The sequence below is a fragment of the Castor canadensis genome, chromosome 1 (genome assembly GCF_047511655.1).
Source record: "Castor canadensis chromosome 1, mCasCan1.hap1v2, whole genome shotgun sequence".
Lineage (NCBI taxonomy): Eukaryota > Metazoa > Chordata > Mammalia > Rodentia > Castoridae > Castor > Castor canadensis.
Window position 1 is genome coordinate 182,567,689 of NC_133386.1, and position 23,659 is coordinate 182,591,347.

The following is a 23,659-nucleotide window of genomic DNA, read 5'->3' on the forward strand; positions in this document are numbered from 1 at the left end:
AAGAATACTTAAGAGTCTTTCCCAAAGACCTTGGAGTGGGTGGGGGGTCCTATCATTCCTAGAACTGTAAGCTATTCATGAAGGTTTTCTATTGAACTACAGTGAAAGCTCTTTTAATATGGGAATTCATGGATCCAGATTACACAAGATTGCTGTTATAAAGCGTATTCATTATGTGTGACATCCTGCAGGTGTGAGAGCAGGTTTGACTGTGCTAGACAGGCCACAGAAGTAGACTGATTAGGGTCTTTATTTATTTATTTTTTTTCATTTTTCTTTTATTATTCATATGTGCATACAAGGCTTGGTTCATTTCTCCCCCCTGCCCCCACCCCCTCCCTTACCACCCACTCCGCCCCCTCCCTCTCCCCCGCCTCAATACCCAGCAGAAACTATTTTGCCCTTATTTCTAATTTTGTTGTAGAGAGAGTATAAGCAATAATAGGAAGGAACAAGGGTTTTTGCTGGTTGAGATAAGGATAGCTATACAGGGCATTGACTCACATTAATTTCCTGTGTGTGGGTGTTACCTTCTAGGTTAATTCTTTTTGATCTAACCTTTTCTCTAGTACTTGTTCCCCTTTTCCTATTGGCCTCAGTTGCTTTAATGTATCTGCTTTAGTTTCTCTGCATTAAGGGCAAAAAATGCTAGCTAGTTTTTTAGGTGTCTTACCTATCCTCACCTGATTAGGGTCTTTATAATGAATAACTTCTGATGACAGTTATAGGATTTTAGAAGAAAACACTAATTATATCAGACTAGGAAAATATGACATCCCAGACTAGATGCCCTGTGAAAAGGGGACTATTTTTTATGCCTAAAGATTCAACAAATAATTTTCCACCGAAGTAACAAAGCAGTTAAAAGACAAAAGCACCTAAATTTTCAGATTTCTAAAGAAAGAAATCTCATAAGACCCTGTGATAAGAGAAAGGATAGCAAAAAAACAGCCATTCTTAGCCATAAGTGCCACCAGCTTGGATCAGAGATTACAAACGGGAGAGTCCAGGAGCTCTTGGGTTTTGTTGTTTTGTTGTTATTTTGGTGTTACCTAGAACAGCATCCTTGTTTCAGAGGGGAACAACCTCATCACAGGGAAATGACAATAAGGAAAGAACCTATGAGCCCAGAAAAATGTTTCCTGGCAGGGAGATACATATTCACTGCTTTGAGGGCTAAGTCTTCCAGGATCTGTTTTCTAACCTTGCTTGTTCTAGGGTGCCTCAAAGATTCTAGATTTCTCTAGAAATCCAAATTATACTCAGTTCTTCTGTTTATTATAATTTCTAAGACAGTAGATGGGACCAACCACCCAGCAGTCCTTACTGATCCATTCAGGCAATTGTAGCATACTTTCTCCCCACCACCCCTCCCCCAAATACCTTGAATATAAATTTTAATTTTTACCTCTTTCTTATAGCACAGTTGATTATACATGGCTGGTTTGGGGATTGCTTCAATTTTCACTTCCTGAGTGGAAGTTCGGTAGGAAGGGTTACTGTAAGTCAGATTTCCCATTCCAGGGTCAGTAAACTTGGATTTTTTATGTCTTTAGGAGGAAAATGAGGAGAAATTAGTTCAGATCTTTATGTGCTTAATACCTGGGGAAGTTGTAACCTACATGTGGGACGCAGCCTCAGTGCAAGTCCCAGAGATACCTGACTCCTGTATTTAAGCCCTTCTGAATCCCTCCCCTTGAGTATGGGCTGGACCTGGTGACTCACTTCTAATGAAATGATTATGTAAAAGTGCTGGATGCAACATTAGGTTACAAAGAAATGAGCTTTCATCTTGGTGATGCTTCCTTCCTCCCTTCCTCTGTCTGATTTTGCTGTAAGGGAAGCAAGCTACCATGTTGTAAATTGTCTTATACAAAGGCCCATGAGGCAAGGAACTGATGAGGGAGGCCTTCCAATAGCCAGTGAAGAACTGAATACTGTCAATAATTACATGCATGTAGTACAAGGAAGATCCTGCCCCAAACTTTGAGATGAGACCACAACCCCTGCTGATACCTGAACTGCAACTTGTAAGAGATCTTACAGGCTTGAGGCAGAGGCACTCAGCTAAGCTACAACCAGATTTCTGATCCACACAAACTATGAGACCATAAATGGTTGTCATTTTAAGTCACTAAGTTTTAGGGTTATTTGTTATGCAAAAATGGATAATTAATACACTGAGCTTTAACAATCTAGATAGATCTGTTTTAATGCCACCTGTTACTTACTAGCTAGAATCTTGGTAGACATAATCTAAACTTTTTGAGCCTCAAATCTTAATTTGTAAAGTGGAGAATAAAAATACCTGTTATAAGATTGTTGTGACATTGATACATATCCATTAAGTAGTACATGGTATTGAGGCAGGATAGACAGATGAGGAGATAGGAAATTAAAATTAATAAATATTAAAAGGGCCAGACTCAAACATTTGAACCAGGAAGTAGAAACTGAAAAGAACCAGAACAGTTAGCTCCCTCCCACACCCCCTTTTAGATGTTAAGTACAAGAATAGGAAGACTAAAGGGGCTGCCTGTATCTGCCTTCCCCTTTGGGATAAGAATTTTCAAGGCTCCTTGAATGGGTAGAGAGACAGACTTCCTTACAAAAGGAAGTCCTAAACTCACCTACTGTTCTTGTGTTTTGGGTAGGCCTAGACTAGATCACAGCTCCATGTTCTAGAATAGCACCCATCTTAGTCACCCAGAACCATCATTCAGTGATTAGGGGCAGCTAGCTGACATGAACAAGTATATTATCCCAGCTCAGTAAAGTATAAAGCCACAGATAAGAACCACCATTTTGAGTCTTTATTCCCATTTCCTGCTGTGGGGAGCAGGAAATGTTTCTTCTTTTCTTCCCCCTCAGTTCTCTCTACTTTACCTGGATATATACTAAAATAAATCCTTGCCAAAACTTTCTTGTGAGACTCCTTGTTTTAAGACACCTTCAATTGCTTTTCATGCATGGATCCCAAGTATGTGTGATTTTGTGGAAACTGGGAAGCTGAGGGAACCCCTCATCCAATGACAGTATTATTATTATTATTATTATTATTATTAGCAGCAGGAGCAGTGAAGTCGGTGACAAAAATCCAAACATTTATGCTCTAAGCTGTGTTTAAAGCATTTTGGAGAAAAGAATAAAGAGGCATATAAAATGTGTTATTTGAAAATGACACATTCTGCCTTCCCAGGATGAATGCTACTGAGCAATGCTGTGTCAACCAATATTGTAGGAAAGGGTTGTGTTTGTGTGAAGGGAAAATAATTTCCAATTTCAACAGCTTGAGGTAGGGTGGGGTATGGAAGAGGCCAAGATGTTAAGAGTAAGTATGAAGCTTTGCCTCATATTGTATAACCTTGGATAATATCATCTGTGTCCTTATAAGAGGTACTTAAATTGCTTTTTCTAAAAAAACACTGACTCCTTACTTGGGCTCACAAATTAACTAAAAGCAGGAAAAAAGCTTGGCATCTCTGCCTCCATTTTGTATCTGTCTTTGTCTTAGCCATTTTCTCCTGCAGTCATCTTGGGTTCCAGAAAGGACAAAACTGATCAATAATATTTTTATGATGAGGGGCTGAAACTACCTGCAAGCAACAGTGAGCCTCTCAGTAAGGTGCCCCCTAAAATGAGGGCAATCATCTAGAGCTGGAGTAATCACCAACACCCTAGAGCAGGAATAATCAGTTCATGGGAACCAGATTGCTCTCCTCAAATGATGACAGTGATAACAACCTCTCTAGAACCCTTGGAGAACAAGGAATGAGATAATGACCAACCAGAATACATCTGTGACTAGGACTTTAACTATGCATACCTTTTGCCACTCTGCCCTAACTCTTTGTCTATTTAAAGCTAAAGCTCATGTCTGTACTCTGATGATGGCTGAAGATAGGCTATGCATTTCTTTGCCCCTTCTCATGGCTGCCCTTGCCATGTAATAAATCTTTCTCTGCTCTTTATTTGATATATAGGAGCAAGTGGCTGGATCTGACATGTGGAAGCCCAGAAGTTTGGGCCTGAGGTACAAAATTCTGGTTTCACCCTCAGCATCTTAGTCTCTATCAAAAATGCCAAGGGTTGGTTTGCTGTGGTCATTAAATGAGGGAACTGTTTAGGCTGTGACTGAAGAAAAAGAGTGTTCAGGGTTCTACTCTTTCTTTTTGTTGTTCCGACTAAGTACCCAATCTTAAACCAAGGCTACTCAGAGGTTGGTTCAGGGAATTATGCAGCTTCAGGAAATCCTAGACGTGCTAATGAGGAACAGAGAACATGAGGTCCCTGTAGCAAAGCTGAGGTTACCTGTACAGCATCAAAGCTGTAATCACCACCAAAATCAGCAGAATACTGAGGAATCCACCAATGGCATAGCTGATATGCAGTCCTTCACCTAGGAAGAACAGACAGACACTAGGCAGGGACTACTGACCACCTTCTAGCTGGTGCTAGTAGGGATGCAGGGGGAGAGGAAAGGCTCCTTTTGTAAGTATTGCATTGCACACCATCTAAGGATGGCAAAGAGGCTGAGAAGAAATCTCCAGCATCTCTAATCCCAGTTTTACCACTTATATGTGGCTTAAGGCAAAGGTGCTTAATTTCTAAGCCTATGTTTTTTCATTAGTTAACTATAAATAACAAATTGCTCCTAGAGCTGCTAGAGATTAAATGAGAATGTGTATATATACATATTCAATAGATTCCCCTCCACATTTGTGGTTTCACTTTCTACCATTTCAGTTACTATGGTTAACCATAGCCCCAAAATACCATAGTGCAAATGAGAAATGTTTTGAGAGAGATCAAATTCACACAATTTTTATAATTTTATAATTGTTCTATTGTTTTATAATTGTCTTATTTTATTATTAGTTACTGTTAATCTCTTACTGTGCCTAATTTATAAGGGAAACTATATTATACATTAGCATATGTATATGAGAAAACAGTATAGATAGGGCTTTTTACTATCTGAGGTTTATGGCATTCACTGGTGGTCTTGGAACATATCCCCCAAGGATAAGGGAAAGGTACTGTACTCACACACATATATGTGGCATACACATGGCTTATCAAGTGCCTTACATGTGGAAAGCACATCATAAGTGGTAGCTATTATGATTACTATTTCTATGCATTTAGTCTACACAAAGTTCATCAACTCCATAAGAATCCTCATGAGGATTATGAGAGATATCAAGAGAGACTTACAGTCCTTATATGTCCTTAAAAAACAAACAAACAAACAAACAACAACCAACAGTTGATCCCTCAGTGCTTACCTGGAGCAGCAGGTACAGCCTCATTGGAATGTACACAGAGGCCCAAGTGGGCATCCCTTTCAGAGCATCTGTGGGCATGGAAAACTTAGCATGAAGGCTACTTGTATTCACAAAAGATCTCACTCTCCTCCAGGAAAGATGAAAAGGCCTGTGAGTGAGGTTTTTAGATATGAGAACATACCAGGTGGGAGATTTTAGAAGTATGGAGAGGGTAGAACCAGGAAATAAAGAAATCAACATGAATCACTGATTTTTAAGATGCTATACCATGTTTAAATGTGTTTTCACTTAGGTGTCTTTAAAAATGAGAGGCAGGTTTGGGTGTGAGCTGAAAGTCTAAAGACTATAAGGATATCAATACTAGGCTTTCTTAAACTACCAGGATGAGTGAGAAATAGCCACTAGTCAAGCAAATCTGATTGGTTAAGGATTATAGCAAGGTCCACATATCACAAGGTCAAAAGAAATTGTTTTTTCTTCCCCTCATTATTTCATGAGGGAATATGCAAATCCAGAGGGAGTGCTCAGATAACTAACTTGAAATGCTCAGAAGGTAAATTCTTTTATTTTTTTGGCAGTACTGGGATTTGAACTCAACGCCTTGCACTTACTAGACAGGTGCTCTACCACTTGAGCCATGCCCCCAACTCTTTTTGCTGTATTTTTCAAGTGAGGTCTCACCGTTTATGCCCAAGCTGGGCTGGATCACCAAGCTCCTATTATGACAGGCATGTGCCACCTCGCCCAGTTTTTATTGGTTGAGATGGGGTCTTATGAACTTTTTCCCTGGGCTGGCCTCAAACTGTGATCCTCTCATTCTCCATTTCCCAAGTAGATAAGATTATAGGCATGAGCTATTGTACACAGCAAGAAAGTAACTTCTTTGTGGCATCTGATGAGCAGGTAATTAAAGGTATCTCCTCAAAGTCTGGGGGAAAAGCTATTTGCAAGAGCATCTGAAACCAAAACGCACTGAATGTTCAAATAACTCTTAATAGTCAGAAAAAGTCTGAAGTGGGGTCATAAGTTTTCCAAATAAACATAGAGGCTGGGTATGTAGCTCAATGGTAAAGCACTTGCCTAGCATGCATGAGGTTTTATCCATAGCAAAAAAAAAAATCCCACCCACCCTACTCCCTTGCCTGCCAAAACCCTAGACAAAACCTGAGATTAATAATGACTGATAGAGAACTGGCTCAAATAGTAGAGTGCTTGCCCAGGAGGTGTGAGGCACTGAGTTCAATACCCCAGTACTGCAAATAAATAAATAATGATCGATATGTGGGTTCCATGTTGTAGTGGTGAACACTCTGGACTCCGAATCTAGTGATCTGAGTTCAAATCAGTGGAACTTAACATTTGGGCTGGTGGAGTGGCTCAAGTGGGAAAGCGCCTGCCTAGCAAATGCAAGGCCCTGAGTTCAACCCCCAGTACTGCCAAAAAAGAAAAAAAAAAGATTGACAGTACTTCAAAGTTACTGAAAAAGGTACATGTTTATATTTGGGTGTTTGCTCTTCCTTACAAACTATAGTAAATAGAGAGTGGGGTACACAGCATATGCATTTGCTCATGTACAAATGTTAGAACTTTGGAGGCACTGAGTTTAGAGCACTTATTTGGAATTATTGTTATATTTCTGCTTTCAGAATTGAAATCAAGTGCCAATAATCTTTTAAGCTGTAGTTGATATCATCTTTGATATATTTATTTATTTATGGTACTGGGGATTGAACTCAGGGCCTCACACTTGCTAGGCAAGAGCTCTATCATTTGAGCCATGCCCCCAGACCTGAAATATAATATTTTATACTTGATTTGAGACTCTCTCATGTTTTATACTTGCTTGTTTAATAATTGCATGTGTGCAAGCATGAGTGCCAAGGCCACTATAAGCTAAGGCAATCACCTTTTGTTACAAGTCATAAAACTGCAGCCCAGAGATCACTGTAGGACAAGACCATATATTAAACTTGTGACTTGAGAGCAGAAAAGATAGAGCAAGAAGGAGGGATACATGTGGAAAACTCCCCCTGAGTGATTCACTTTAAAGCTGTTCTTAAAGCTTCTTGTCCTCAGAGCTAAAAAAGTCACTTGCAATAACCTACAGTCTAAATGTCACCTGCTGTCCCAAATAGCAGGGACTAGTGGTTCATGTGATCTACATCCCAGCCGTCAGGATTATCAAGCCTGGACAGTAGTCTTCTGCTGATGAGGCACAGTAGAATCATAGGGTCCTCAATTCTGTATTGATTCAACTTACCTTCCTTCTGACTCCTCCAGAGATGTGTGGGTCCTCGTGGTAGAAGAACGCAAGGTGGTGGGCAGTGTATTGGGTAACACTGGGCTCTTTTCACTCATGCTGGTTGCCCTGGGAGCTGGGGGCACTAGGCCAGGTACTGGAGAGAAAAGAGGATTGGAGTGAGGCACTAGAACCCAAAACCTCTACACATGGTCCAAGAGTAGCAGCTGCAGAACTTGACAAAGCTATCTTTTAGCTGCCCTAACCCTAGGCACCCTTATTTAATACTATAAATAAAAAGGATTTGGACTCAATATTAACAGTTCTGGATATACTAGCTGGTCCACAAAGGTCAGGAATAGAGAATTAATCACTGATGATCCCCACAGCAGGGGTCTGGAATCAGAAATCCCGAATTCTGCTCCAGTGAATGCCAGAGGGCAAGCACAGGTCTGAGCAGCTCCAAAGCCTAAACACATTGCTTCCAGTCATTCCACTAAACCTTCTGAAGGGGAATCCCATCCATCAGGACAAAGATGAGGCTGTTGGTCCTCTACCCTTCCAAGGACTCTGTTGTTCCAGAGGCCACTCAGTCCAACTCACCAAGGGAGCAGGGCCGGCTATCAGGCTCATCAGGGCAGGCACACACAAAGTCCAAGGCTCTGGCAAAGCAGAGGTGAGTGCAGCCACCATTGTTCACACCACAAGCATTGGTCCCTGAAGGCAAAGCAGATGCATGTCTGGCCTGGGGCAGAATTGGGTCTCCCAACTTAACACTTCTCAAAAAGGAAGATATCCAGGGCTACCCCACTCGCAGGGACAGTAGGACAAGAAGGAGATAATCACAAGGGGGTAAAAAGGTCTAAGAGCTTAAAACATGAGCCAAAAGGCTCTCCTATGTCTCTAATTGTCTTGGTTACTAACAGTCCTTGGGTGACTATAACCAGGCCCACTGATGGTGAAGAAGCAGATTCAGTACTCAGTGGCCCACCTGTCTGCCGCTGAGGGGAAACCACGATGATATCCATGAGTCCTTCCACATTTGCCAACACTGTCTCTTTGTTGCGGCCTGAGTATTTGTCAACACGCTGGATGGACTTGGTCTGCCAGTCTGTCCAATAGATCCACCTGTCTTGCTACTCAAAGGGAACCCAAAAGACAGGAGATATTCAGCAGTCAGACCCCAATGCCACTTCTGTGCTCCAGAATGCACTCTACCTTCTGCTGAATTGCCCTCTCCATTTCTTATCCATCAGGTCAACTTCTGTGCATCCCTAGATATGACATTGTCCAGGAAATTGCCCCAAATCCATAGAGCTCACCATTCTCTCCTTCATGCTGTACCTTGCAGTTAATTCTACATGTAGTTCTGATATCTACAGTAGTATGTTTACATTTCTCTCTGCCTCGTCCAATTTAGTTCTTCAAGGATATGAATGTGCCTTACTCATCCCTAAGTCTGCAGCACCTACACACAGTCCCCAATCAGATGAGTGGGTGACTTTCTATCTAGAAAATAGGAATAAATTTGAAGGTTCTTTTAGGTTCTTGTTCTCTCGGGCCCTTTTCCCAGGGCTCTGACCCAAATCTTTTCTGCAGCTTCCCTCTAACATAATAATCGTGAAATTCTCAACCAGGATTGGAGGGGCAATGAACGTGTTTCTCCTCCTGCTTGGGAGCATATTATTAGAAACTTCAGGAGAAAACTTGTAGACTGAAAAAACATATTCAGTATTCACCCATTATTAAGTAAAGCAGACAAAATCTTTTTGGCTGATATAATATAATTCAGAATACAGAAGGTGTGTAGCTCAATGGTAGAGCACTTGCCTAGCATATATGATGAACTGGGTTCAGTTTCCAGAATCAAAAAGGAAAAAGAAACAGAATACAGAGTGGATAATGTTTATTAAGCAGAAACAAGGATTTTTATTTTTATTTTGCAGTGTTGAGGATTGAACCCAGGTCCTTACAAATACTAGGCAAGCGCTTTATCACTGAGCTACACCTCCAGCCTGAGACAAGGATTTTTAAATGACTAAGAATTCCTGTTTTAGCCCGAGTCTTGGTAGATCTTCTTTTTCCTCCCCCCACTTTATCTTTCAGTATTAAAATTCTCAAAAACAACAGCTAAAACTCATTAAAATGAGAGATAAAATGCATTTAGTACTTACTGTGTACCAGGTCTTGTGCTAATGCTTTGTATGTCCTTCAGAAGATTACTATTACTATACCAGTTTGTTTTGTAGGAAACTGAATTGCACAGAGATTCAGTTTCTTGTTCAAAGTTGCACAGTTACTTAATAATAGAGACAGAACTTGAATCCAGATACCTGGATTATTGAAGGTACTGAATGAACACTTAACAACTATGCGAGGGGAAGGTGGCTCACACCTGTAATTCTAGCTATGTAGGAGACAGAGATCAGGAGGATAGTGGTTTGAAGCCAGTTCTGACAAATAGTTTGCAAGACCTTACTATCTCTAAAATACACAACACAAAAAAGGACTGGTGGTGAAACAAGGAAAAAAAAAAAAGTACTAGTGGAGTGGCTCAAGTGGTTGAGCACCTTCTAGCAAGTGTGAGGCCCTGAGCTCAAACCCCAGTCCCACCAAAAAAACCCACAACCAACCAATCAACCTACCAAACAAAAAACAACTATTTGGAGGCATTAAAGCTATGGCCTTTAGCCACTCCACCCTACTTCAACTTAGCTCTTGAGCTCTAACGCTAGGACTACATACAGCATTAAGATCACTAGAGGAACTTATGAAAATGCATATTCCAAGGCCAGGAATGGTTGCATGCATGCACACACACACACACACACACACACACACACACACACACCCCTGTAATTTCAGCTATGCAGGAGGCAGAGATAGGAGGATTGCAGTTCAAGGCCAGCTCTAGGCAAAAATGAGAGACCCTAACCTAAAAAATAAACTAAAGTAAAAAGGGCTGAGGGTGTGGCTCAAGGGGTAGAGCACTGAGTTCAAACCCCAGTACAGAAAAAAAAAAAAAAAGCACATTCCTTGGCCCAGTCCTCACAAGGCACTTTCTCTATAACTAAGAAAGGAAACTGCACTTTAATAAACTCTTAACTGATTCTATGTACCTCTGTTTGACAGCCACTCCTTCAAATACTAGAACATGGGAGTGTGAGAGGCTTAGAACCCCAAGGAAACACCCTAGTCAGGAAGTTTTAGTTACCTCTCTCCTGAGCCAATACCTGTGTGAGAGCAAAGGGGTGGGACACATGGCTGACCAACACCTGCCGCAGCTTCCCATTGAGATCAGCACTCTCAATCCGGTCCAGGTGTGCATCTACCCAGTAGATTCTGCAAAGAAAAAGAGAAAAGGATGGTTGCTGGGGAAGGGAAGCCTACTTCCTTCTATAAGAAGCTGTCTATCCCCTCCTGAGTTGAAGGGACAGGTTCTGTGAGTATTCAAGAAGAACCTGTGATGAGAGGCCATTGTAAGTCCCAAAGCTGAAGAAGGAGGTTTGTGATTCATAAGGAGGGAGACCAAGGCTGTTCTGGGGAGGTGTACAGAGTCTAGGGACATCAGGGAGCCACCACCCAGTCTCATCTTTGGCAACTTAATCACCCAAAAACCTAAGCCCAAATTCTTACATGTGGTCTTCAAGAAAACAGCTCAGTCCACATTGCCCTTCTCAAGGCTAAAAGAAGAGGGCATTCCACTAACTTTCCAAGTGATCGTGATTCCTTTCCTTTCTTCTGGGGGCAGAAAGGGAAACAGACTGCTTCAGAGCCCCTTTCACTTTTTTCTCCTGCCCTTCAGCACTTTTAATCTAGACTAGGAGTTGCAAATTCCAGTGTCTGAAGGGATCATGTGAGTAACAAATGTAAGAATCAGCCAATAAAGGATGGGGGAAGTGGGCCCTGTGGTCCAGCCAGAGGATATGCTCTGCTAGAGGCCCTCAAACAAAAACATGTAAACCCAGCAGACAAAACTCGGCCGAGAACTGGATTTACCAACTCCTGCTCCAAAAACACATTGCCTCATCCTTTTCACTGCTTCCTCTTCCCCACTTGTCAAGGGGCTTTCCATCTTTTCATTTTCCCTACTTTAGGCTCAACTGCCTGCCCTCTCCTTGGCCCATCTGATTTCTAAGAGGTTGTTTGGGACAGGATTCTCACCTGCGGGTGTCATAGTCCAAGGTAAGGCCATTGGGCCATCCTAGGTCTGTATTGATGAGAACCTTCCTCTCAGAACCATCCAGGTTTGCCCGTTCAATCTTGGCAATGTGGCCCCAGTCTGTCCAGAAGAGGTACCTGAGACAGAATAGTGACATTGTCATCAATGCATGGGGAAATGGCATCCATTTGTTGACAGAGTACAGTGGACACACCAATACCACTAACACATAAGTGCCTTCCAAGAGCCTCTCTTCCACCAGGCCCTTCTTCCCTGGATCTCTGCTAGCCACAAACTTACCCCTTCCTGGGGAAAACAGCAATGGCCCGGGGTTCATCCAGGCTGTTGTTGATCAGCACTTTGCGGCAGGAACCATCCAGCCGCGAGGCCTCAATGGTATTTCGGCCTGTATCTGTCCAGTACAAATTCCTGGCCACCCAGTCCACTGCTAGTCCATCTGTGGTCTTCAACCCACGCCCGATCACTGTCTCCATGTGACTGCCATTCAGGTCCGCTCGCCTTGGGGAGAACCCAGGATGAAATGAATAACCAGATTGACTAGGAATACACTGAAACTCCCTTAATCCATTACTGGAACCCCACTAGATTTTAAGCTCCACAGAGGCAGAGACCAAGTATATATCAGTACATTCCTCAGCATCCAGAATGATAGGTGGTAAAATAACATTTCTAGAATGAATGAAAGAATACTTAGGAGGACAGAATGTTTCCTGAAAACTGGCAATAGCAGAGAATTCGGGCCTTTGTTTTGCCACAGGACAGGTTAATCATTCCCCATATATCTTTAGGAGAAGCCAAAGATTGCTAGGTAGAAGAAAGGCAGATTGGGGCTGGGAATACAGGTCAGTGGTAGAAAGAGTGCTTGCCATGTGTGGAGGCCCTGGGTTCAGTCTCCAGCACATTAAAAAGAAAAGAAAAGAGGGCTAGGGACATGGCTCAAGTGGTACAGTGCCTGCCTGGCAAGTACAAGGCCCTGAGTGAGTTCAAACCCTAGTGTTACCAGGAAAAAAAAAGACAAAGAGAAGAAAGGGAAAAAGGAAAGAAAAGAAAAGGCAGACTCATCAAAACCTACTTGTGCATTTCTACAGAGGCCCTACACCAGGGAACTCAACGTTAGGATGAAGAGCATGTCACAGTCACCTGTGGGATTTCTAAATCATGCATGCCCACCTGCCCCAGCATAAGATTCTAATACATCCTCAGGGAGAACAGAGGCATATATCCCTGTTCCGCATGTAAGAATCTCTGCCATAGTAAGCCACTCTAATGGTAGCAGAGCATCATATTCCTGGACTGTGTTGGGATTAGAAATTTAAAGAATACTAAAAATAAAAAACATTAAAAACAATTTGTAAACACCATTACCTTGACATTGGGCCACAGCTCCTTTTCTACCATATGGATCCCAGTTACACAGCCTACACATTGATAAGTACTAAGGGATTCTTGGAGCTCCCTTAGGGCTCAGTGGTAGGTAGAAAGCCTCAGGTCCCTAGCCTGACTTTGTTTTTTGTTTTTGCTTTTTCTAATTTGTTTTATATACTAGGTCTTTATTTTTCAATACAGGGTCCTGCTGTGTTGTCCAGGCTAGCCTTGAATTTATAATCCTTTTGCCTCAGCCTCCCAAGTGCTGGGATTATAGGCGTATGCCACCATACCTGGCTCTGTTTTTTTATTTTTACTTTTTGAGACAGGGTCTTACTGTGCTCCCCAGGCTGGCCTCGAACTGTGATCCTCCTGCTTCCCCAAAAGCTGGGATTCATTTAATCCAACAAATGAACAAAAGTTTGGAACTCTGCTCTAAGTAATAGCACCACAGAGTGAATAAATCAGGATTAGAATTCAGTGTTCAAAATTGCCAAATCACTTGGTCTATTTAGATGTCAACACAGAAAGTAACCTCATTCACCTATGAGGTATGTCCCTTGCAATTTCAGTGTACTCATACCTGATAACATCCAAGAACACATCTGTGTAGTAGACCTTTCCATCTATACTATCATAGTCCAGGGAGATGACATTGTTGAGCTCAGGAACAGGGACATGCACATCTGTGTGATCACTGGTGTCCAGGGAGATACGCCGAATGGAGCCTCGGCTAGAGAACAGCAGATAGGTCTCTGGAGAGGGATCACAGGTCTTTCCATCCCCCTTCAGCTGGATTCCCGTGGGGCAGGCACAGGAAAATCCAGAGGGCCGAGGTAAGCAGAGGTGGGAGCAGCCGCCATTTCTTGAGCTGCACTTATTAAAACCTGATGAGAGAAGCATGAGCTTTCACACCCAAGCCTGGAGCACTATGTGACTCACACTAATGTGCTAGTTTCTTGTGGCTGATTCCTTGCTGTTCTAAGTGACCTCATTTAGCATCTGGCAGGGGTGAAGTAGAGAGAGTGTCTTCAAGAGTCCTTGGAAGGTGACAGCATCAAACAGTTTTTGCACCAGTTATACCCAGAGGGAACACAGCCTGACCCTGGAAAGGGGCTTATGCAAGTCACTGTCTTTCTGATTATAAAGGAATTCTGTGCTCTGGATATATCTCTGCTGTTGAGATAGCCCCAGAAGTCCAAAGGCTCTGACTCACAACCCCAGGGGTCTTCTCACCCAGTGGCTGTGCCCGATCCACAGCCTGGATGTCCATGAGGCCTGGAAGGTTAGACCTCACTAGGATGACACTGCTGCCAGTACCCTTGTCAGCACGGTGGATGCTGCGGGTCTGCCAGTCAGTCCAGTAGATATAGGAGTCAAGCAGAGTGAGGCCATATGGGTGCTGCACTGGTGACACCAATGTACGCCGATTGGCACCATTCAGGTCAGCGACTTCAATTCGCTGTAGAGGAATGAGAAAGTGGGAGGTATGTCAAATGAATGGGAGCCTTGAACAGGCCTCTTCTATCTCTCCAGGATTCTTGGAAACAGCAGGGATGGGGCTCTTACCTCAGTGTGGGCATCAGCCCACAGTAGTTGGGAGCTGGCCTTGTCCACAGTCAGTCCATTGGGCCACCCTAGGTTGTTGTTGATGAGCACGGTGCGGTCTGAGCCATCCATACCAGACCGCTCTAACTTGGCATTCTCCCCCCAGTCTGTCCAGTACATGAACCTGTGTAAGGAAGCATACAGCTGATTATTCTAGTAGCAACTTTGTACCATGAGTACTTAATATATGTCAGACATACTGTGAGTACTCACAGCATGCCAGTTACTTTGCAAAGTACTTCAAATGCATTATGTTACTTAATCTTCACAAGGGCCACAAACTCTGTATTTTCATTGTCACCTCTGTTTTACAGATAAGGAAGCTGAGAATCAGAGAGGGTGAACACTAGCTCTGAAGTGATGCAGCTAAATACATAATGAAAGAATCTGAATCCTGGTCTTCTGACTCCAAAGCTCATGCTTTTAACCTGTACACTATGCAGACACACGGTCCAGGAGGGTCAGTGTGACACATGCTTGTTCTGCATTGGACACCTTTTTCTTATTCATACTCCTCGCTGAGTTGGCCCATGCCATTACCCAGAGCAACAGAGCCAGCTCTCACCCCATCTCGTGGTACAGTACAATGGCCCGGGGACTGTCAAGGTTCTGCCAGACCAACACTTTGCGCATGGATCCATCCAGGTTGCCCACTTCAATCCGGTTTGTTCCTGTATCTGTCCAGTACACTTTCCGGCCAATGGCATCTACTGCGAGCCCATCTGTGGTCTGCAGCCCTGCAGGAAGTCAGAAGAGCACTCTGACTCCTGCTTTAAAACAGATGGGATATTTCCCAGTTCTGTAGCCAGACAGGTAGTCTCTGGGCTGGGAGGAAGGCTCACCTGTGGTGATGATGTCCTCATGCTGTGAGCCATCCAGATTGGAACGGCTGATCCTATGCAGCGTGCTGTCAGACCAGTATACTTTTCCTGGAGAGGGAAGGCTTGGCTCAACCCAGTCCCTCCCCTCCCATAATGATACCCACAGCTGACTCATGTCCTAAGGCACTGGGTCATGTCAGAGAGCCCCTAGTGAAGGAAATCAAAGAAAATTGTGAAATATCATAGCAGGATAGCTCTTGGCAAAGATGGAGAGAGAAAAGCCCCACACCACAGTGAAAGTGTTTTACAGACAGGAATGGGGCTATGCCAGAGGGAACGGGTAGCCCCCAAGCTTTGAGCAGGAGGCACAGGTAGTAGGGAAGAAAGGACAACAGTTGCTGTTGGACAGGGACAGGCCAGATGAGAAGGAGAGCCACACAAACCTTCCTCAGGGTCTACTCCAATGGCAATCGTGTTCTTCATGGTCATGTTGATGGGTACCACCACATCAGCAAAATAAGGAATGTCCAGGGACACCATGCGTATATCTATCCTCCTGGCGAAGATGAGGAAGCTATTCATCCCTGTCCAAGTGGAGAGAGAAGGAGGGAGGACAATCACTCCAGAAAAGCCATTTAGAGGATTTGGAGTCAGGCAAACTGAAGCTCTTGCCTCAACCCTGCTAGTTGAGGCATGCGTGATCCTAGGCGAGGTACTGAAACTACTTAAACCCTAGTTTCCTGATCTGTAAAACAAGGACAGTAATAGGGTGGCTATAAGGATTTAAAGAAATCATGTACATAGAGCACTAGCATTAAGCCTCACATATTCATAAATGATACTTCTTCACTCATACTATGGAAGCAGCTCTCTTTGAAGGGCCCTTTGCCATGAAACTTAAGAGAGGGAATAGGGCTGGGGGCATGGCTCAACCGGTAGAGCACCTGCCTAGCAAGTAAAAGGCCCTGAGTTCAAATCCCAGTACCACCAAAAAAAAAAAAAGAGAGAGAGAGAGAGAGAGAATGAGAAAGTAAAGGGGCCTAAAGGGCTTTACTCACAACCTAGAAGGCTCTCAAATTCCTTGGGAGGGGATTACAGTTCAAATGTGGCCTATCATGCAGCATCCTCTAGGGACAAACCTTGACTTCCAACATCTTCATAAGCAGGTCCTGCTTCTAGGACCCTCCCATGAAGTTGTCACATAGTAGACACACCTCAGTGGGGAAGTTATCATTACACTGTAGATATCATACATTTTTATATTTATTATACCAATTTTGAGCAGAAGAAAGTAAAGAATCTTGTTCTAACAAAATCAGTATTACAGTTTTCCAAAAGACGAAACTTTCTTGAGATAGGAAAATCTTTTTTTTTTTTTTTTTCAGTACTAGGGTTTGAACTCAGGGCTTCACACTTGCTAGGCAGAAACTCTATTGCTTGAGCCACACTGCCAGCCCAGAAGCATCTTTTTCTAATATGCATGAATACCATGAGAACCATTATGAACCTGCCTCTAGTCCTGTCCCTTGGACCTCTCTCTTCTTCTAAAGCTCTTAGTCTCTTTCCTAAGCCTCTAGAAGCACCAACACTCATGGATTCTCAGACCACATTAGAGGACATTTGCAGGGGAAAAAGGGCCACTTCTCCTCCCAGACCAGGAGGCTCTACCCAGATCTGTGATTCTTTAACTCACCTGGTGAACAGGTCTTGCCATCAGGGAGCAGGTTGATGCCTGTGGGGCAGGTACAGCTGAAGCCACTTGGTTTGGGGGATCGAAGACACAAGTGGCTGCAGCCACCATTCTGCATAGCACATGGTGTGGTCACTGTGTAGGGAAGAGGAGAGGAGATCAATGGGGCAGACCTCGGCATAAGAGGCCTGAGGAAAAGCCATGCAAGGCTGAGGGCTGCTCACCTGGTGGCCGTCGGCGATGAAAAACATGGATGTCCATGAGATTCTCCAGGTTCTCCTGCAGGGTCTCCCGGTCTAGCCCAGTCAACCGGTCAGCACTCTGTATACTCTTGGTCTGCCAGTCAGTCCAATAGATGCGCTCTCCATAAAGGGTGAGTCCAAAAGGGTGGGGGAGCTGACTTCCTATCAGCACCTGCCAGGGCCCCAGCACTTGTGTCATTCCCAGTGAAGTAAGACAATACAGAGTCACTATCAAGACCTTGGCATGAAGTTAGAATTTTGCTCTGCCAGTGACCATTACCTAGAGTTAGTTATATAATCTCTGTGACTCTTGATCTCCCAATCATGATATGAATGTGCTAGTGCCTTGCTCCAAGGGTCATGTGATGATCTTATTTATTTATTTTTCTTTCTCCTTTTATTTTATCATTTTTACATTTACTTACATGTGTATAAATTGTTTGTGCCACCTCCCCCCCAACCTCGAGTGATGATTTTATAAGATCATGTATTACTTACATAATCTAAAAGTATCGTGGAACAAATTACAAAAGGAAAAATAGTAACTTTACAGTGGACACCACTTTAGCCAGGCAATCAAAGTAGATATCATGATAACGAGACAAGCCAACATCTGTGCCTACTGATGGAGGACCCAGGATATGACTCCACTTAATGTAGTATACCTGTCCCAAATGTATAATCTGAATCCAATTACAAGGAAATATTAGACAAGCCCAAATTGAGAGACATTCTATAAAAGAATTGGCTTTTTCTTTTTAAAAATGCAAAGGTCATGAAAGTCATAGAAATGGTAGTGAAATTGAACATGAATTATAGATTTTACAGTAATATGGCGTCAATGATAAATTTCCGGTTTTGATAATTGTACTGTGGTTATAAGACAAAGTCCTTGTTCTTAGGAAGTGTGGACTGGAATATTTTGCAATCAGGCAAGGTGTCTCCTTCTAAATCTTAGATGGTTCAGAAAAATAATTGTGTGTATGTGTGTGTGGAGAGAGAGAGAGAAGAACGAGAACAACAAAGCACATGCAGCAAAATGTTAGTTATTTGTTCTTTTTACTATTCTTACAACTTTTCTGGAAATTGTAACAAAATAAATAACAGTAAAAACAAAAAGAGATCATGGATTCAGTGTACAATTGGTGATTAATTAGTGTTAGTTGTGGTGGGTATTAGGACAGTCTGTGCATTTATACTTCCAGCCCACAATCCACACAATCTCCTAGTTTGCTTTCATCATCAACTGACTGTCCCCTACCCCTCCTCCTGCTCCCCAACTCCAGAGGGCAACTACAGCCTCAGAGAAACAGAACATGCCCCTTTGCACCTGTCAGCTGCCAGCCAGGGAATACTGTGGGAAGATGCCTTAGTGCCTCCCTTACCTTCCTTTTGCTGCCATCCAATCCAGAAAATTCAATTGTCTTCATGCCAGCATCAGCCCAGTATAGCCGCTGGGACCCATAGTCAATAGCTAATCCATTAGGCCAGGTCAGATTAGAAGAGATGATGACCTGGCGGGCAGAGGCATCCATGCCAGCTCGCTCAATCTTGGGACTTGCACCCCAGTCAGTCCAATACATGTACCTGGGCACAGGCAAGGCAGGTCTTAACAAACCTTCCAGTTAATATCCAGTGGAGCCTGGGAGTATAGCTCAGTAAATGGTAGAGCATTTGCCTAGCATGTGTGAAGTCCTAGGTTTAATACCTAGCACAGAAAAATGAATACCCAGTGGGGACTACAGTACCACAGGGTTTTAGGATTTCTGCCTGCAATAGCTACCCCAGCCTGTTGCCTCACTGACAATCCCAGCCCTGGGCTCAGAGCTGCCCCTGAAGGCCTTGTATCTTCTATCACTATCGAAACGAGGGTCTTGATAAAGGGAGAGCCCATGGCTCAAGTGTACACAGAAAATGATGCCTCCTTGGGAATAGGGAAAGAGGGGAGGGAGATGAGGACTAAGAAGTGTTTTCTTAACTAGGTAGGTTAAAATGAGGTACATAAATTTAACAGAAATCTACATAACCACAAAGAACAAGATAGAACTATGTACTCAAATGGAAAGATATATGATATATAGCCAAACCAAACAAAAAAAGTCCCAAAATGGTATGTCGCTTTTATAAAACCAAAACCACCACCACAAAATATTTACATACATTTAGAAGAAAATCTGGAAAAAATACCCTGAACTATTAACAATGGTTATGGCTGGGGATTTTCACTTTCTACAGATTTTATTCTCTATAATAACAAATTGCTTTTAGCAGCAAACAAAATAAATAAATAAAAAAATTTAAAAGGCAAATAAAAAATTTTAAAAGTTTCTTTAGACTGGAAACTCAAGAAGTACAGTGCCTGCCTAGCAAATGCAAAGCCCTGAGTTCAAACTCCAGCACTGAAAAAAAAAAAAAAAAAAGGTTTCCTGGTCTATAGAGGAGACAGGGCTGTCATTACCCTCTGTGGATTCTACAGCTGCCCTTGCTTCCCTGATACACCTACAAGATCTGGCCATTCTCCCTGATCTCCAGACTCCTCTCTAGTTCTCAGATCTTGGGAGGGTCAGAGCTCCAAAGGGGACAGTCTCACCCGCCCGTGGGTTCCACTACAATGTCCCGAGGCCGATCAAGGTTCTCCCAGATGAGTACTGTCCTCATGCTGCCATCTGTGTTGGCCACTTCAATCCGGTCTGTACCTACCAAGCAGTAAAGGTAAAGATATTAACCCCAGTCCTGCTCATTCACCTTCTTACCCTACTTGTTTGGCACATATCCTGGCATGTAGTAAATGTTTAGTAAATATGTTGTGACAGAGGCATAATGGCTATTTAGTGAATTAAACCATGAGAAGAAATTCAAGGAAGTGATCAGTCTGATTTCTTGAAAGAGCAGGACTCCCAAATGTAGGCAGCAAACTCTGTCCTATACTTTAAGGCAATGATTCTTTAGTGTGCCTAAGAATCAGACAAGCTTATTAAAACACAGATACCCGAAGTCTGATTCTGATTCAGTAAGTCTGGAGTGGGGCCCCAGAATTTGAATTTCTAACAACTTCCCAAGGTATGCTGATGCTGCTTGTCCAGGGACCACACTTAGGTAGCATTGGGTTAAAGGCAACCTTTTTGCCTCCCACACCCCCTGGCTCATACAAAATGCCTCTCTTATCCCAACAGCAATGGAAGGAAACCACAGGGAATAGGTTCATTGGCTGAAATGCCCCAAAATACTTCCAAGAATCAACTACATCACAGAAGCAGCTGTCCTTTGACTAACAAGTACCAAACCCTCAGATGTCAGCTTATTGCTTCAGCTCTATAGCAGCCTGACCACTTCTGTCCTACCAATGACCTTAGGGTCAGGACAGATTCAGTCCAGGAGGGCACCAGGCCTGTGTTTTAAATAAAAATCCCAGGCAGCAGGATTACATCTGCCCATACATACCTGCATCTGTCCAGTATAGCTTGTTGGTGACCCAGTCAATTGCCAGGCCTGCAGGGCTCTCCAAACTGGTATCCACTACCACCTGGGCAGGAAGCAAAGCTGTATCACCAGTTGTTCTTCCATTCTAGCTCTGGACCCCAAACTCCACCAAATCACAAGGTATGGGAAGCCCTTCCTCTGGAGAGGTCAGATTCCAACTCTCAATCTCCACCCTCTCTGAAGGCCTGGGTCCATGCTGGGCCCTACCTCCTGTCCTGTTCCATCCCACTTGGCCCTGCTGATGGTATCAGTGCTGACATCTGTCCAGTACACGTGGTCATCCCTGGAGTCCCAGTCAAGGGCCACAGCACTGCGCACGTCAGCCAGTGGGATGACATCGTCGGACAGGTCCTCTGTGTCAAAGCTGATCCGACGGATGTCCATCCTTCGGGCAAAAAGCAGGAACTTGTCAAGACCTGATCAAAGGCCGAGAGGGGTCTTCTTTTAATGTTCTAAATCCAGTAACAGTGACAGACACAGATGCTTGTCTGTGTGATGCCTGGTTCAATCACACTTCCTGGGATCTGTTGCTCTTTGCCCCCTACTATTCATACCATGGGCCCCCCTTAAGCACTGGGCTAGCAGAATCAACTGTTAGAATTCAATGGAAACAGACTCTACCCAGGCCCCAGAAGTATGTGTTGTTTAAGTGTCTGTCAAATTCATCTAAATTTTTCTCTCCTCTGGCTTCTCTCAATCTTTTCTAGTTGGACCACTACCAACTCCCCAAGCCTACTTCTGTTTCAGGACTTCTGCCTCTGTATTTTTGTTTGTTTCTGGTTTTTTGAGATAGCGTCTCATTATATAGCTCAGGTTGGCCTCAAACTCATGATCTTCCTGCCTCTTGAGTACTTGGATTGCAAACATGCATCACCACATCCAGCTAGAGCTTCTGCTTCTACTCCATCATCTAGATCCTTCCTCTTACTTTTCTCTTCACACCTTTAACCAATAATGACTATGCACAAAGCACCTTGACAGGCACTGAGCTTAGTGATTAAAAAAGCCTGATACTACATACCAACTCTTCATGGTATATTATCCTTTTTTTTTTTTTCAGTACTGAGGTTTGAACTCAGGGCCTCAGTACTTGCTTAGGCAGATGCTCTACTTGAACCATACCCCGGCCCTTTTTGCTTAGGTATTTTTCAAATAGAGAATGTATGCCTGGGCCAGCCTGAACTATGATCCTCCTATTTGAGCTTCCTGTATGGCTGGGATGATTGGTAAGCACCACTGTGCCCAGCTTTTTATTTCTTGAGATGGGGTCTTGTGAGTTTTTTACCCAGGCTGGCCTCGAACTACAGTCCTCTCTGCCTCATGAGTAGCTAGGTTTACAGGGTTGAGCCACTGCAGTTGACTGAATCTGCAGATTTGGAACCCACAGATAGGGGGGCCCACTATACACTTTTCTACTCAAAAAGGTACTTTCTGGAGAACTTTATCAACTGTTTCCTTCCAAACTCTGGGAAACCCTAAGGGGAAGTGGAAAGGCCTGGGGAAGCATCTTGCATCTCAGTAAGATAAGAGGAGAGTCAGGCACAAAAGAATGCAAGTGAAAAACACATTGCATTAAACCAGATTCTCAATCAGTGTATGTTTGAATGAAATCGCTGGATGTTTTCCCTAATTGTATTCTCTGGAAAGGACTCAAATGTGAAGAAAATTTGATTTTAACTAAATTTAGGAGGGCCAATGGGGTACACAGTGGTAAATAAGGAATGTGATGTGTAAGGAATTATCCCAGGCCCCTGGTGTTGTGCCATTCACCTGATCAATCCTGTCTGTACTATTCTTAGGAAAAGTTGCCCGTGAAGCTAAGCTTTCTAGAGCCAACTTGGCAAGACAACAACCCTACAGGTACTCAAAAGAAGCCAAAACAGTGGTCCAGGCAGAGACTGGGGAATCTTATCATCTTTAACTTGTTACACACAAGGGCCTACTTATGCAGAGTATCATCAGAGATTCTAATTTTCGCTCCCTGTTCTAAGGGCTGAAAGAAAGCCTCCTAAGAGGTGAGGCTAAAGGTAAAGAGGTTGGCAATCATTCCCCTGCTTTCTAGCAGAAACTAGAACCCCCTTGCTGTCTAACATAAAGCACCCTGCCTAATAAAATGAAACATAGGCCTTGTTGCATATGTCCATACTGAGGGGTGTGGCTGAGCATTCATTCAGCAAGTACTGCTGGAACCTCAGACCTTAGCTTGGATTCAGGATCTCTCTGTCTCTTAAGTTCTTCTGCTCTATGGGCTCTCTGAGGACTCTGGCTCTTCTCCATGACAAGAAACCCCTCCAACTCCTGTCTTTTGTTCCTTCCACCCTCCCTCAAAAAAAGTACCTTTACTGAGACTGGTGTCCCAGACCTACTTACTCTGGGCACAGGCGTGACTGCTGATCTTCCGGAAGCCAGTAGGGCAGGCACAGGTGTAATTCTGGCCACTGGGCAGACATAGGTGGGTGCAGCCTCCATTGTTATCCCCACAGCGGTTTTTCCCTGCTCAAAGAACCCAGAGCAAGATGGTCAGGTAAGACCAAAGTTTTAACAAAGGTAAACCCCAGGCCAGGGAATGGGGGTAAGCTCCCATAAGGAAGAAACTATGTCTTATCATTTTTTGTATTTGCCCCTACTGCTAGCACAGTGAGTACCTGACACATAGGAGATGCCCTGTAAATGTTTGCATGAATTAGATGGGAACAGTGAAGCAGAAAGAGTCTTTCGTGAGTCTTGATGTTGTACCACCCTA

General features: G+C 43.5%; 1 protein-coding gene across 3 annotated transcripts in view; it reads right to left on the reverse strand.

The window, feature by feature from the left end:
- The window catches only part of Lrp4 (LDL receptor related protein 4), a 56,943-nt gene that overhangs the window by 10,466 nt on the left and 22,818 nt on the right, over nucleotides 1–23,659 (reverse strand). The window contains exons 16-37 of one of the 3 annotated variants that reach the window (XM_074044741.1): nucleotides 23,287–23,409; nucleotides 21,124–21,332; nucleotides 20,878–20,959; nucleotides 20,027–20,132; nucleotides 18,822–19,023; nucleotides 17,419–17,608; nucleotides 17,198–17,329; nucleotides 15,948–16,088; nucleotides 15,526–15,612; nucleotides 15,249–15,420; nucleotides 14,645–14,807; nucleotides 14,312–14,537; nucleotides 13,659–13,962; nucleotides 11,990–12,208; nucleotides 11,692–11,826; nucleotides 10,761–10,869; nucleotides 8,519–8,663; nucleotides 8,131–8,244; nucleotides 7,549–7,684; nucleotides 5,289–5,356; nucleotides 4,312–4,399; nucleotides 1,409–1,550 (exon numbers count right to left, since the gene is read on the reverse strand). In XM_074044741.1, coding sequence (XP_073900842.1) covers nucleotides 1,409–1,550; nucleotides 4,312–4,399; nucleotides 5,289–5,356; nucleotides 7,549–7,684; nucleotides 8,131–8,244; nucleotides 8,519–8,663; nucleotides 10,761–10,869; nucleotides 11,692–11,826; nucleotides 11,990–12,208; nucleotides 13,659–13,962; nucleotides 14,312–14,537; nucleotides 14,645–14,807; nucleotides 15,249–15,420; nucleotides 15,526–15,612; nucleotides 15,948–16,088; nucleotides 17,198–17,329; nucleotides 17,419–17,608; nucleotides 18,822–19,023; nucleotides 20,027–20,132; nucleotides 20,878–20,959; nucleotides 21,124–21,332; nucleotides 23,287–23,409 — 3,293 coding nt within the window. Of the gene's footprint in view, nucleotides 1–1,408; nucleotides 1,551–4,311; nucleotides 4,400–5,288; nucleotides 5,357–7,548; nucleotides 7,685–8,130; nucleotides 8,245–8,518; nucleotides 8,664–10,760; nucleotides 10,870–11,691; nucleotides 11,827–11,989; nucleotides 12,209–13,658; nucleotides 13,963–14,311; nucleotides 14,538–14,644; nucleotides 14,808–15,248; nucleotides 15,421–15,525; nucleotides 15,613–15,947; nucleotides 16,089–17,197; nucleotides 17,330–17,418; nucleotides 17,609–18,821; nucleotides 19,024–20,026; nucleotides 20,133–20,877; nucleotides 20,960–21,123; nucleotides 21,333–23,286; nucleotides 23,410–23,659 lie in introns of those variants that run through there. The other 2 variants (XM_074044742.1, XR_012438388.1) reach the window with 2 other exon arrangements.